Source organism: Anoplopoma fimbria, chromosome 15 (assembly GCF_027596085.1).
Source record: "Anoplopoma fimbria isolate UVic2021 breed Golden Eagle Sablefish chromosome 15, Afim_UVic_2022, whole genome shotgun sequence".
In the NCBI taxonomy this organism is placed as follows: Eukaryota; Metazoa; Chordata; class Actinopteri; order Perciformes; family Anoplopomatidae; genus Anoplopoma; species Anoplopoma fimbria.
In genome coordinates this window covers 11043268-11059716 of record NC_072463.1, presented here as the reverse complement: position 1 = coordinate 11059716, position 16449 = coordinate 11043268, and the positions used below count along the sequence as shown (strand labels likewise).

General features: G+C 40.4%; 1 protein-coding gene across 1 annotated transcript in view; it reads right to left on the bottom strand.

The window, feature by feature from the left end:
• Nucleotides 1–16449, bottom strand: part of si:dkey-288a3.2 (protein phosphatase 1 regulatory subunit 37) — a 63053-nt gene that overhangs the window by 43351 nt on the left and 3253 nt on the right. Inside the window, 1 exon segment of the mRNA XM_054614522.1 lies at nucleotides 2155–2200. Coding sequence (XP_054470497.1) covers nucleotides 2155–2200 — 46 coding nt within the window.

The window sequence follows — 16449 nt, the reverse complement described above, 5'->3', positions numbered from 1 at the left end:
TTTCACTATTTAACTCTGATCTGCCATCTGTACCAATGTATATGAAATGAACCTTCTTCAGCTTTAAGCCTTTTGTCTCTCATTCTCTTCCACATTTTTTAGATTTTTGTTAGCTCAACATAATTAATTTTTTTTAATCCTACCACTAATCCGATAGTTCTTAAATTATGATTGTGTTTTTAGGAGTGATTATCACGGATCACTGTTACCATTTTGTAATCTGATTACTGTGATGTGTAGCTCCTCGCGCCCCAAATCTTTGTTAAGTTATCTAACGTGTGATGTGTGTTTGTTAATGCGTTAAAGGAAGAGCAGTTAGGATTTGGTATTTTTCTATCTCTCCCCCCTCTCTCACTCTCGTCTCTCCCTTCTCTCTCTCTCCCTCTTGCCTCTCCCTTCTCCCTCTCTCTCTCTCTCTCTCTCTCCTGGGTTAATTCTTATCTCCCCGTCCAAGAAGGGGGAAATGATAATTACTATCATAATTATTTCCAAAATGATTTTTTTAACAATAATCACTTAGTTGAGCGATGGCAGAGGGCGTGTGAGGTGGAAGGGAGAGCCATCTGAAATCCCATTTTTCTAATCCGCCCTGCGTCGGGAAGATAATAAAGCAGCGACACCCGCAGTCAGATGTCATCAGTGCGTGACGACAGTGACGCCCATCACGGCAGCACACACAACTTTACACGGCCGCCGTATGAGACGTGTCTGCTGCTGTCCTTCTATACTTCTGAGACCTTCAAAGCAAGGACGTTGTGTCCAGGGTTCACTTACAGGACACTACTTATTTAGGATCTCAGATGGGATTAAGGATTTGATCTGGGATTAGGTTTAGTTTAAATTAAGAACTAGAATCTGATTTAGATTAGATTGCAGATTTGCACTAAAATAAGGTTTGGTTTACTGTGAGAACTAGCATCAGATTTAGTTTAGGTTACAGATTTGAACTCAGATTAGGTTCATTTTAAGGGCTAGTTTAGGATTTGGGTAAGGGTTAGGATTTTACCCAGGGTTAGGTTTACTTTTTAATAATGATCGTATAAACGCCACATTCTAATTTAGTTTTGGGATTAGGATTTGGGTCTAGGATTAGGTTTAGTTTAGTGTAAATGCTACAATCAAGTATAATTTAAAAGTATATTAAAATGTGAAGTTTGATTAGGTTTGATTGTATGTAAGGGACACATTTAAATGATGTTTAGGAATAGATTTTAGGTTTAATGGTAAAATTGAAATTAGGATTAGGTTTACTTTAGGCTTTAGCCTCTAGGATAGAATCAAATTTAGTTTGGGGATTATAATTTTGGGTAAAGGATTAAGGTTTAGTTTAATGTAAGGGCTACAGTCAAATTCATTTTCAAATGAGAGTAAAATTGATAGGGTTAGGTTTAGTTTAATTTAATTTTTTCTTAAAAATTCAGATTAGGATTTAGATTTAGATTTAGGGTTAAATTTAAACTGAGATTTGATTTGGTCGAATGTAAAGGCTGCAATCAGATCAGTTTGGGTTCAGGGTTAGTGCCTGAACTGGTATCAGATCTGATTGGAGATCAGGACCTGATTCCGGTTTCAGTGACTGTTGGGGTTGAGATTAATATTGGGGTTCGAAGATCAAATAGCTGGAAGTATTTTGTTGATGTTATTTTCTTACTAATGAGCTGAATTATTCTGTATTGATGCATATATATCATCATATAATCACAACCATATTTATACATTTCTGGAAAATTCTCAAAAATCTGAAGCTGTGCCAGAAAACACTAGAATTATTCCACCAGATTAAGTACAGTGATGATGATATTTTTTAATCTTCACTCAGGGATTTATGGCAGATTTTCATTGGAAGTTCTGCATGTTTTTGCTAAACACATGACAATAGGTAAATAACAAGACATTTCAAATACACCATCCCACTTTGTATGCATGTGTGTGAATGTATCAAATATCTGCATTTAAATATAAAACAATGTCATCGACTGTTAATTTGAACATCATTTTTTGTATACAAACTGTCTCATATATTTTTCTACATATTCTCTATAATTACACGTTGATTGAATATGTAAAAGATTACAAAATCATTCTGTGTATCATCAATGTCACATAAAGTCCTCAATCATGTTTAATAATGACGGAGTGAGGCGTTCGGCTTACCTTGGAGATCCAGACATTTCACACCGCCACCTACACACACACCCTGCTGAGAGAGAGACAGAAAGAGGGGTAGAAGCAGGAGGTGTGAGGGAAAGGCGCGAACACACACACAAAAACACACACAACACACACACACAACACACACACACACACACACACACACACACACACACACACACACACACAGCTATTTGGCAACAGCAGTGCACCCTCCACCCTCCCCAGTCTCTTTCCGCACGGCCTCTCCATCCATGCCACGCTGTACCGGTCTGATCAGGGAGGCTTATTGGACGCCAGAGCATGAATTATGAATTTCACACAGTTTACCGCCGCCGTTGATGGTGACACGGCGTCCTAATTAACCAGTGTATAATAATTAGAAACAGCTGGTCATCAGTTGATGTGTTCATTTGCCAGAGCCAGTGTTCCACATACATCTAATTTGACTGCATCAATCACCGGAGGTGGCAGATTTGTGCGGATGGTGGAAAACACAGATTATTTTATTTTCTACTGACAAGCAAAACAAGGAAAGGGAAGATGGATTTTTTAATTCATTTTTTTAAAGCCTGCTGTTATAGATAATGGTAAAATGAGATTCTGTGACATTGGATCACTGAGAAGGGCTGAGCTGATACATGAAGCTGATTTCTTTAAAAAACTATTTAAGCTTGTTTGACCTCTGACCTGATGGAGGTTCCTGCAACCAAAAAGTCATGTATGTGAATCAGGAATGGACCAGATCATTGATCAGGGCAGGTCGAGTGAGCTGCTACCCTGAAGGCGTCACCAGTCTGGATTCAAATGCGGCCTCATGATGCTGTTGTATACTGTCCTGTAAGAACACACCTCTGGGAGACATGTTTAGCATGACAACTGTCATATGTGAAAAAAAACCTTCATGTTGATTCAAAATATCACTTGGTGGAAGCATTAATTAGAGGCCACGCACAACCACCAGGGGGCCCCAAAAGTGAGCAAATTAAAAATGTCTGAGGTTTCCTCTGTGCATGTGTATTTTTCACAGGAAGGAATTCATACTTAACATATTGTTTTAGGTTTAATTGAGTTTATTTGTTTTGCTTTTATATCAGGTTGATTGTTGTTTTGCACATTTATACATTACAATGCACATTTGAAAGATTTTAATCGTTTTGTAGGGTTAATATATAAAGTGTCAAGATAAAGTCCCAGTGAAACGGAAGTGAGGCGTCTTTTCCTTTCTGTAATGTGACGTATTCTCTAGTGAAACACAACATCTGAGCGGTGAACGGTAACAAGAGGGATTTAAATCAATTCCTAGGCATTTGATTTGATCGGTAAAATAGTGGGCGGGCTTAGAATGTAGTGCGATACACACACTGCTCTTGTGGTGAAAAGTTACAGCTTGATTGACGTTAATGACATGAAATATTGGTTGGTACTAGTGTCCGTAAGCACAAGTCATACTTTGTATTGCAGGAAGAAAATATGATTGTTTTTTTATATGAAGACTTTTTTTGTTGCTTGTATTGATAAATAGTTGCACAAAGGGTCAAAAAGCCTTTTTTGTTTTTATTTCATCAATAATAAAAGGTGTTAAATATTTCTGTGCACCAATCAGGATTTAGCTTCATTTAAATCAAAAGGCTGCTGTCAATCAAATCTGATCTGTCAATCAAAACACACCCACACACAGGAGTCTGTGATAGTTAAACTCTTAAAAGATTATAAGAAAAAAGTTGTTGATTATTGCTTATTGAGACATGAACATTTAATGTTTTAAAGAAAAAAACAAAGGTCTGACAATGAGTTTCCAGGGGCTTAAATACCTAATGCGCTTGTTTGTTGCTTTTAGCCTTTAGTATAACATATTACTAAATAAGATTATTAGACAGTAATTTAGTTTTTCTTTCTTTCTGTCAACAAAAAGTAAAAAGGTTGTGGGATGCCCCATTTTGCTGAGGGGCCCAAACAGTCCTTCCCTCAGCCCTGTCCCTCTCCATGTCAGTCAAACCCCGGCTGCTCCGGCTTCCCCACCTCGACTTATCTCGGCTGGCTCACTGAACAGACGCCTTCTTATTCGCGGAGCAGCGCCTTGTTTCCTCTCTCTTTGCTAAATATGATTCATTGTTCAAAGGGACACGGGGAGCACAAAAGGACTTGGAAGGCTTTCCCCGCTCGGCTCTCGTGCTGCCGAGAGGAGAGCGAGGCGGATACAAAAAGACGGCGGCCATAATGTGCTCCTGTTGAAAGAATTAGACAGATCAATGGGACATAAATTGCACTGTTTATGTATACAAGAGGCTGGTGTGTAATTGGTAGAGGTGGTTGAATTTCCCCCCGTAATCATCTTAACTGAGACACACACACACACACACACACACACACACACACACACACACACACACAGTCAGACTCATGCTTAAATGTGTCTACATGCACATATACACAATTATACAGAGCGGGAATGTGTGTGTATATGTGTGTATGTGCTTTAACATGAAGTGCTTTTATATAAATAGAGCAGCTTTTCTGTCACTGTGAGCTCCGATAGGAAGGAGTGCAGATGGAATTTCACTTCATTGGTTAAAATTGTATTAATTTGACAAATGACAATAATCCATGGATCTGTTTGACATTTTACTCACATATTTTTATTTTATCTGTCTACTGCAGGATTTCTTTTTGTATAAATCCATGAGTTTAAAGATTTATTAAACCACAAAACACAGCACAGAACTCTGGACAGTTATCACGACAACACTGATGTTATCCTTCGTCGCCTATAAAGAATAGAATTACTACAGTATTACAGCTTGCAGATAATTGATTGGCCAATGCATCTGCTTTTTTTGTTGTTTGTTTTTTATTGCAGGAATTGTGTTATTTGTCTTTAATATTTCACCCTTTTATTTGGAAGTATTAAAAAAATGTGTCACATAAAGAGAATTTGTTTTATTTATCTACAAGAAATATTGATTAAAAAAACAAGCAATTGGAAAAGTTGCAGTTAATAAACCTATTATGACAAGTTTTGATTCATTAAATATACTTATTATAATATACATATTTTTTTCTGCAAGAAATGTTATTCTGTCCTCGTCCTTACACTTAAACGGCAAACGTTCTTTAACACTCGACTCTCCGACCTGATTGGTGGATCCGTTCACCCTCAAATGTATGGGAGGTGTCTTGGCTCTGTGCCACCTAAGGCTCTGCTTCTCACCCCAATATGCAACTTTACACCGAGCCCTTTATTTATTTCATCACAAACACATCATTAGATAGTACCATAACCTCACTGATTTAACTACGTCTGGGGCCTAAATGGTGTTTCCTCAGGAGAACAATATGCATCACAGGCCTGTTTTATTGAGATTAAGTGTGACTCTTTAGCGGTCTCAGAATCACTCTCTTTTAGGAATCTTGTTTTTACAGACTTGTCAACGGTGAGTGTTGCTGGGCACACATCACCTCTCTCTCTGTGCATTTCAGGGGGCGGAGCCTTTGAGAACTACCTCGAGCTGGTTGGCTTCTGAGCACAAGGACAGGAAAAAGTTTCCAAATTTCCCAGCTCAAGTAGAGGCCTGTATGTGGGTGTCCGGCTTCATCTCTTCCCCTGACTTTGTATACATTGCTGTCACCTATTTTTTTTTTGAATTGTTGTTTGGTCTGTTTGGAAAAGCAAAAAACAAAACTGTCAGTGTGTGCTGGCGTCCGGCTAGCGACGACTTGTGAAACCGGTTTGTTTGTGGCACCGAGCCAATGAGCGACGCTCGGCGAGAATGTGCAAGCAACTGGCTGGCTACCCATATCACACTCCCAAACACACACACACACACACAGCACTTCCTCCTCACAAGAAATACAGTGGCGGCTGTTTTTCATCTTAATGAATTTCTGAACTTGTTCGTTCCCTCTCCGCTCGCCGCTGCCTCGTGGTGAAAGACGGAAACCGAAGGCGCCGGCTGCCAAATCAATTGATGTGTCAGGAGGGAGAGAGGACAAAATGGAGTGATAAAAAGAAAAGCGTTCCCTCCCTCCCTCACACACACACACACACACACACACACAGGCAGCAGGAGAAGACAGGGGTGGGGGGGGATCTGGTTTCCAAACTTGACTTCTACAGAATTCTTCTGTGGTGCATTCACTGGATTCTTCAATCAGCCGTCCAGAGCTGCTCTGCCTCTCCAGGTGGCTTTGTATTAAAAACTGTTTGAGTGCACCATTTTTCTACTCTGCCCATTTCATTAACTGACTAAATATATCTATCTATAAATAAATATAAATTGCACGTATTTTTAACGTGCATTTTCATAGCTCTTAGGGGTTAAAAATCCCCCCCACCCCCCACACACACACATTTTCCTTTCAGCATCTTTTCCGCAATAAAGGATAAATAATTTAAAATAACAGGACCTTTTATCTCACACCCTTTGAAGGCGGCAAATTAAAAATGTAAATTGGGAGCTAATTAATATGCAAATGTATTCGTTCGCTGTTAACAATTAGCAATTAAAGCTGCAGTGTCTGGAAAGAGCACAGACGAAATTAGTAACTTCATTTATCATGTAAAAAAAAAAAAGAGGGAGATCTAAAAACGGACATAAAATTCTAATTGACTTTCGGTATTTCCCACCGTCACCGCCTTTGTTGTCCACACTGCTTTGAAATACATGATCGCCTGCCTTTAGTGACTTAATTAATGCCACTTTGTGTAAAATATACTGTCCCCTTAAATGGCTGATGTCAAAAATAATGTACACATTCAAAGCTGAGTGGCGAGTGCTTGGTTGGAAGGGTGTGTGTGTGTGTGTGTGTCAGAATGTGTGAACGTCTGATCTGTGTATTGCACATCTAACTCTCTGCTGAATGTTAGACGTAGTTTCTCACTATGTGATGCTATCAGCACTAATACTGGAGGGAGGAGAGAGAACAACACGGAGCATAGGAAGTATATCCATTCAGGATTTGGCACAGGTTGCTTGTGGGAATTATTCACGACAGTATTTTTTTAAAAGATCATCCTTAAAAATAAGGAGTCAATATAATAGCAATCTGGCCACCACAATAATCTCTGTAACATTTCTGAATGTGGGAAATATTTTCTGCTGTTCAGTGATCCTCTGTTGGTCGGCAATAACATTAGATTTGATGTGATTCATTTTTAATTTTGGTCTTTAAGATCAAATTAATTAGAATCAGACTAAAAAAAGAACTATAAGTGCTAATTCACTATATATATATATATATATATATATACGTATTAGCAGATAACATCCAAACTCTTGAACCTTCACATGACATCCTTCTTTTACACAACACCTCTTCCTTCTCTGCCGTCTTTACCTCTGTTTCCCCAGAGGACAGATCCATACTAATATATTCAGTACTTTGATCCTGAAGTACTGCTCATGTGGGACAGCCACCGTTTAACAAGCATCCTCCCAGACATTCAGTGTACTTAAGTCATTCTTTGCATTTAAAGGATACGTCTGATGGTATTCTACTGGTTTTCTTATTCCTAACAACTTCCACAAAAACACTTAAGATGTCATCATGTGAGCCGGGTCACTAGGTCATACGGTGACACAAAGGCCGTAGCCATGGAGTGGACATTGGGGGGGGGGGGCAAATCATAGTATCATAATAACAATTTACAAAAACTAACACAATCGGCAGTGATCAATAAATGGGGTGGGGGGAGAATAATATATATGATATAATGCATAATTACTGCCTAGAATGTACTCCCCCTCAACCCACACATTCAATAATACATCATAGAATATTGAGGACTGACTCCCCCCCTCCTCTACTGTACTGGGATGGAGGCAGATACCAGTATGGCTTACTTCCACTGGGTGAAAAAAATACTGAGTTTCTGTAATGTGTGTGTTTTGGCCCTTTAAACCCCATGACCCCTAGACACCGTAGCCTGTGCTCCATCAATGCATTTGGGGGAGTTATGAAGTAAAGAGGGGGAATCTGCAGAAACAACAAATAACTCTACTGTGGGCGAATATCACATGACTGACTGACACATGTAAACATTCCTCAGCGCGCCTCTTTCCGTACAGGAGCGTCTCCTCTGTGAACCCTCAGTGAGTCCCGGGCCGTAATATTATCCCTACTTACTAAAGCACTCATATTACTCGTGCAACAAGCCGACCGTGCAAATTCAATTCAGCTTAATAGTGCACCACCAATAGTGCACATCGCACATGCCATTCAGTTTAAATGCAACTGCTCCGGATTCAATTAGAGGCAGAGGATGTCAAATGGACTCTTTTACACGTAGAAGAGCTTTTATCCCTTTTCCACTTCTGCATGCTGTTTCCCAGACGGCATTAAAGCAGAGCTGTGTAAAGTACAATGGGAGAGGCTGCGGAGTCAGAGCGTTTTAAATAAACCATGTCGTGGCTTGTGTGTGTGTGTGTGTGTGTGTGTGTGTGTGTGTGTGTGTGTGTGTGTGTGTGTGTGTGTGTGTGTGTGTGTGTGTGTGAGTGTGTGTGAGTGAAAGGCCGTCTGAATGACAGACTGGAGTGCGTTAGCGGGTCCCGTGGTGATCCTCATCCCGACCCCGCTTCCCTCTCTATTTGTTCCTCCGTGTGATCGCCGCCGCTGCTGCCGCTGAACGCCGTTTCACAGGCGCCACTAAGCGGCCCGTTATCGCCGTCCTCGGCCTGTAATGAGAGGAGCGACATATGTCCGGTCCCCCCTGCTGGGCCATGATAAGCGCACGCACTCAGATGCACGCAGGAACACTCCTCCACCTCCTCCTCCTCCTCCTCCTCCTCCTCCTCCTCCTCCTCCTCCTCCTCCTCATTCTTCTTCTCTGTGAACACAAAAAACCTGCTAACAGCCATCGAGGAGGAAAAAAAGAGTGTGGCACTTACTTAGTGACATTTACCTCGCTGCCGACTATTCCACGCGGGGAGGGAGGGCGCAATAACAATCAGCATGCATTTAATTTAAAAGAAAAAGAAATGTTCCCTTTAGAATTACGCAGGCAGGGGGAGATATAGCTTTCTCTCTCTCTCTCTCTCTCTCTCTCTCTGTGTGTGTGTGTGTGTGTGTGTGTGAAGGAGCTGTGACAGTTGTGCCGGCAGACTTCCGCAGTGCAACATTAATGCTAATCAAAAGAGCTGAGAAAGCAGCGGTGGTCTGTAAAAACAGATTTTCTCTTGTCTTTTCATTTCTGGAGCCCCCCCCTCTCCTAAAGGGATTTATCCCAGGAAAATAACATTTCTGGGAATTGAATCTGACCCTATGAATTTAATAGAGGCACGTCGTCCTGTAAGGCCGTTTTTTTCCCCCCCTCAGCTGTGGGATAAATAATGGAAGTTAAGTTGCAGTAATTGATTTCTCTTCAGTCCACTCAACTGAATAATCTGCAAGGGAAACAACCGCTAAGCCATTCATTAGAAGATTTGCCAACATGCAACTAATTCCGAGCTTATTCTCCAAACATCATGGACCGAATGCAGGCGCCGACCTGATTTACAATCCTTTTGTGTTTGGAAAAAATACTTCACCTAAAACCGGGAAACAAGCGTTTCTCACCGCTGTAAACTAAACCAAATCCATCAATAAATCACCCTCAGCACAAGGGGGAGAATGGACTATTTTACTTCACACAAACTGATGTGATCTAAATTGTGGGAGGATCATTTCATTCTATGGATTTTTGAAGGGGGAGTGTTTACTTTGATTTGAGAAGTAACGTGGTAAAATGTAATTCTTATAAAACATCTATTTTGTTGTGATTGTATAAAAAAAAAAGGAGATTTCTCTTGAAAAGTATACAGACCTCTGTCACATAACTAATGGTTTGATATCCCATGATAGATATGCATGCAGACAGACAGATTTAAAATGTATTGTGCTCCATAAGAGGAGTTTTCTTTGTTTCACTTTGTTCACATGATAAATCCAACCTGGTGGACAGTGCTGACTTTGGTCCAGAGGTGGTAATCCTTGGAGGTCAATAGACAATCAGAGGGCTGACACATATGTGGGAGTGTTTTTTTATTATCTTGTGTAACCTGGTCAACGAGACATTGTTGTGAGTTTTTATAAATGTCTGGAGAAACCACATAGTTTTATCAGTGGCGAATCGTAACTATATATATGCCACTTTTATGTTATATGCAAAACATAATGTTACTGCTCCATCTTCAAAAATGTTGTTGTTCTAGTTATGCACTCGTGCGCTGTTTCACTCACCAATGACATTCACTTGAAGACAAAATCCATCCTCCTGTCCTTTTAGATGATTTTAATCATACTTTTAATAATTTAATAATATCCTCTCCACCGGCTGAGTGAATATTATCGCCACCTGTTGCCATCTTCAGAGTCGGCTATCAATCGGCAATTAGCACTGAGCTAGGTTTCGTGAGCGGGTCTTCTAGAACACCCTGGAGCCGGGAACATTCTGAGAGAACACGCCCACTGGCTACAAATCCAATCCAAAAGTACGCTCTCATTACGTTCAATTGTAGGGCATTTTATCAAGGAAATAGAATACCCCAGATGGAGGATATTCTACCCAGAGACACGTAGAGAAAAATATCTGGTTGGTTGCATTTCCAACATTAAACCACTCGAATGCGCAAAGCATGGCCGGAAAACAACAGAAACAAGTCGGCGTCATTTTAAATTTTATTTTATTTTATTTGTAGAATTAATTAGATATGTTTTATTTATTTATCTGATGATTCTAGGGCCTTCTCTGAATACCTTCAAGGCCCTGACATTTCGCCACTGGGTTTTATTATATTCAAGAGAAGGCAGACATCTCTACAGCCGCTACCTCTAAAACGAAGTAACTCCCACTGTCTTTGCAGTTGTTTTGCATCCAACTGCAGTTGATTTGCATTTATTTGTAGTTGTGTTAGTCTCTTTGTAGACTTTGTGTGTCTTATTGTAGTTGTTTTGTGTTTCTTTGCGGTCATTTTTAGTCTCTTCCTGGTTGGTACGTGCCTCTTTTAGTGACATTTTATAGGTGAAGGCCAGGGGAGACCGTGACACTTTTGGCCCCTTGGCTTGTGCCCGGTGGGCCCGTTCAGTAATCCATCCATGGCTTGATCATCTCCTTTACCTTTGGAATCGCAGAGTGAAGCAAACAGAAAAGAGAGCTGAGGAATCAGAGAGTTAAAGCATGGCGGCCTTAGACCCCGCTGGCTCCAACCTATTATTGTTTACCACTCCTATGAAGATGTCACCGACAGCAATCCTGTTTTATCCACTTACAATATTTCAAAGGAGTGCAAAGGGGCCCAAGGGTGCAATAAAAAAAAAAAAAAAGCTTTAAATAGTCTTCATTGCTGGTCCTCGGGGGAATCGCCCCTTGCCTGAAAAGACCTCATTTAATAAATTTGCTCTTTAGGCGTTCCTCTTTTCGTTTCGCATCGTCTAATTATGGATTAATTTGCATGCGGCTCTTTTGGTCTAAATATTGCTCCTCTTAGCTAATACTTAACCATACATATTTTACTCTTTCAGGAGGACCACCTACAACATTTTCCAATGCATTTGGGTCCATTAGCACCTCGCAGATAATACGGCGGTTGTATGCTTAATGTAAGCACTGCTAAGTCTCTAATTTTCCACAAATAATTCCCCTTGATCTCTAGTCAAATTATGCGAGGGGGGGTAGAGTGCAGCGTGCTTTAACATGGCTGGTCCAAGTAAAATAAGTATGTACATAAAATGAATTATAAATGGCAGACTGTGTGTTTCAAGTGTGGCAAAGAGAGAATAAGTGAGTTTATTTTGTTGGAGAGGGAGAGAATATGTGTGTGTGAGGAAGATGTTTTTAGTTCGCTTCCACTATGGAGTGTACGCTCGTGTGATTCTAATGTGTGCTAGTAAATCTGATGGCCCTTTTACAGTTTGTAAACTATGATGACGTACATAAGTGTTCGCACGCAGTTTGGTAAGGGATGTACGGCGGGGTGTAATCGCTCTCAAGCTTCTTAATGATGTTAACCACCACAGATCACGAACGCAACCTAAACAGATTGGCTTTCAGATCTATGTGCTATTGGTGAGTGGGTAGAAGACATTAACAAGTGGTCCAGTATTTAGTGGCCAGATATATAGATGTATTTGGTGGAAAGACCTGGTGTTACGTTACCCCACAAAGAAATTACGAGTCACTAGATGCTTCCAAATATGTTGTCTGTGGTCCTGAACAGAGCGTCAAACACCATGATATAAAGGCAAAGCTTTGACTTGATAGAGTGGAGCATCTCTGAACAGTCCGGTGGTGGTCTAAACATGTAGGTGTCCTCGTAAAAGGCCGAAGATCAATTTTAAATACATACTCATCTGTGTTTATTATCTATTACAGAAAGTTGCTAGGAGCAACCGCGGACACATCGGCTGAAAGTCACCAGTTAACACGGTCACTAGTTAAACTGAAGCACCTGTTGCTCTGAAACTCGTGATCCTGTCTGAATTCTGTAAAACTTGAGTTTGAATATTGATTCTGATAATTGAAAAAATGAAACAACCAGCCAGTTTGATGCTGGTAACAGTTATAATTCAGTGTTTAAAGCTTGCTAACCCGTCTGGATGGCTGGAACACAACCACACAACATGCACACGCTTATTTTATGTCTATTCACCAGTATGGGATTTCTGTTATCACTACCACGTATGTAGAAATAAATATTCTGAGAGCAACACGTCTGCAAATATAGATATCATATCTTCTCATTTCATATCTTATATTTCAAGAGAAAACAAGCAATAAAGGAAATCCGAGTGCTTTTTAGAGAAGCACTATCTATGACGCCGTGTCTAAAAGGCATTATAAAAAACAAATATATTCATTTTAATCTGCTTATGGCAACGTATAATCACACGCACTTGTAAATATTCATACTGCTTTATAACAATTAACAGACATACATCATAATCACTGTTATAATGCGATTATAATGTGATTATAATTTATAAGTAAAGTCAAAAATATATAAAATCTATGCAAGAACAACACACAAAACGTTGAAAACATAACTTTCGTTTACTTATATATAGACTTTCCATATAAATACAAAGACTGTATTCCTGTAACAAGTATACACTGTACCTTACCAGTGATCACAAAAGTGTTTTTTTTAAAAAGACACTATGCATGTAACGAGTAGAAACTGACACCGTCCTTGACACGTCCAAAACTGACGCTAGAGGGGAACCTAGAGCGTCACAGTTTGGAGCGTAGGAACACCGACCAAGCGTTCGTAATTAACCAGATGGGACTGAGAATGTGCTGCATAAATACACATTAAATGTGTAAGTGGAAAATGGATGAAACCAATTGAAAAATAAATCAAAAAATATCATCACTGCTACAATAAATATTTGCCCATCAATTATCGCCTCTGCCTCAATATTAACTTGAACGTGGTACCCCACTCTGCACACGTTGTTTACAGCTGTGGATTATTTGCATTCACACTAACTTGAGCCCTGCTGCAGTTAACCTGCTCTTAGCCTCTTGTTTGGAGTGGAGACGCTGCTAGCGCTCTGCAGCAATAAGCCTGATTGAGGCTGATGGAAGCAAATGATTTGAATTATCCTAGGGATTTGTGTGTAAACACACTCACTGTAGCACAATGTGCATACGTACAGTATGCTGACTGTTTATGTGTGTCTGAAAGCCCGCGCTGCTACATGTTTTAATAAAAGCTTGGGTTGGCACCCGGATACTCTGACAGCGCAAGAGGCTCCGGTTGCTCCAGGTTATGGTGTTAGTATCGATCCTTTACTGCAGAGCTGTAATATCATCACATGGTGCACTTACTTCATGAGCAGAGCTGCTGATGTTGCATAGCAGAACAGGGTTACACACACTTCTTTTAAGGCAATATTTCACTTTGCAAGTTTCATCTCTGCTGGAGTTTAGACTTATAGCATGAGGATCTGATTATTTACTGGTGATGGTTTCAGTGGAATCAAACCAGAATAGGGCTTTTATACAAATCATAACATAAAGTTACAAGGAACTGGATTTCATCCATACTCAGTTTAATACTGATGCCTCTATGTGACATACCTAAGCAAATGAGACCATCAGAGAGACGATTGTCTGTTTCTATATAGTTATTTTGAGTGCTTGTCAACGGTCCCAATGGGGCCTGGTTCACCAGAAAATAGCTTTGCAGCCACCTTCAACCTGCAGTCTGAGATCCGGAGGGAGGAGGAGAGCTCAGCGCCGGGCAGCAGCGTCTCCTCCTCCAACCAGGAGCTGAACTGCTCCTCTCTGATCCTCCAGTCCCCTATGGGAGCCCACACCGGCACCACGCTGCTGAAGACACAGGCCACATTGCTGGGTCCGCTGGTGGGATGGGAGGCACGGGAGAACCAGAACCAGAACCAGGACTGGGCGGGGCAGACTGTCAGACTCTGAGGTTTTGTAAAGAGATTTAAGCGCTCAGAAAGACTTCTACTTTTGTCTACATGTACCGCCAAAATCAACACGAAATGAGTTTTATCGTAATAGACTATGGTTTATTACTACTATGGTTGTATTTTCGCAGATCCAGACATTGTTTCTACCAGGAATGACATGATCACATTACCACAGTTAGACACTACAGTCTGATATGATGGTATGGCCACTGAGCAGCACCTCTGGAGTGGTTGGGGTCAAGAGCCTTGCTCAAAGGCACCTCAGTGGTGGTAATGAGGAAGGGGAAAGCAGTACTCGCTAAGTTAATAACTGTGATTTTTAAAAGTAGCAACCTTATTGAAAATGGTTCTAACAAAGCAAGAAACACGAGCAGTCAGACGATCAGAAAAAATGAACACCAAGTCATTGTAACTGTTTACAATTCCACTTCATGGTTCACCTTTGGTACCCAATTGTTTTCACTCACAGGGATTATTAGCAACACTACATATTCATATAAAATGGTTCATACCAACCTTTTTGCTTCAGTTATTCTAAATTACCTAGTGATTGCCAGTCAGAGGGTGCACGGCTATAAGTTGTAAGCGGTTCATTTGAAGCATCGTTTTTATTTGAATAATTTAGGTTAGGAATAAACTTTAATGTCGGACTAAACCTCCACATCTAGTTCAAGCCACAGTTAGAAGACGTAGCCAGAAACGAGATGTGCTAGTAGATGGAAGGCCTTGAGATGAGTCTGAATGGTAGATGAGCTTTATCCAAGGAGAGCGCTACAGGAAACTGGGCTGGGAAGGAGGGAGGCAGCTGACACGACACACACACACACACACACACACACACACACACACACACACACACACACACACACACACACACACACACACACACATCTTCTCTGAGATCAGATGTGTAAGTTTTGCACCCCCACGTCTTCAAGATCACAGTGTGAGATGAAAATTTAAAAAAGTCTTATAGTATGAGTAATACAGCAGCACGATTTTTTAAACGTCTTGTGGTCTGTGCTGAGTTTTAGTGTCTGTGTGATTTAGTTAAAACATTCCCCTGCAATTACTGTACTTCCAGGGATACACAGTCTGGTAGGAGTGTCACAAGAACTGAATAGATTCCAAGTTAAATATTTTTTCCCTAATAATGGCACATTGTGAAGAAAAAATATGTGTTGAATTTGGAAGGAGGAGAGCTACCTTTAGCATTGACTTTTGTTACGATGTGTTCAAGCTCTATTCAGTAAAAATGGAGTCTTGAGTTTGGAAAAGCCTTGAGTTTGGCGATTTCTCCGTAGCCATCTTGGATTTATGGCCTTCGCCTTGTTTGTTTTCTTACAGCCAATTAACGGAAGTTATCATATTTGGAATGCAGAGGAGTGAGGTAGAGATGCTCTGGTAGGGACCTGTCAATCACAGTAAGCCCCGCCCTAAAGCATACTCCACTTTAATGTTTATTTTACTCTAAATGGAACATAATTTACTTAATGAACATCATGCTGTATTGAAGAAGACTTGAAACTAGAGATTGAGACCATAAACTCATGTTTACAATGTTTACTGAGGGAATAAATCAAGAGAGAAGTAGAGTCATTTTCTCATAGACTTCTATACAACCAGAGGAGTCGCCCCCTGATGGACATTAGAGAGAATGCACATTTTGAAGATACTTCCGCATTGGCTTTACTCTGCAGAACAAGGTTGGCCCCTGGTTCTTATGTTATTACGTTATGTTCAAATGTACTCTTGTAAAATGACGTTTTTAGCAAAACACTTTGGCAAGAAAAAATACCTGCAGATGTTTTCACGGCAATATAAAATAGATATTAAAGAGGGAATGTTTACCTGTTTAACTTACTTGACACTAGTTCAAAGTTC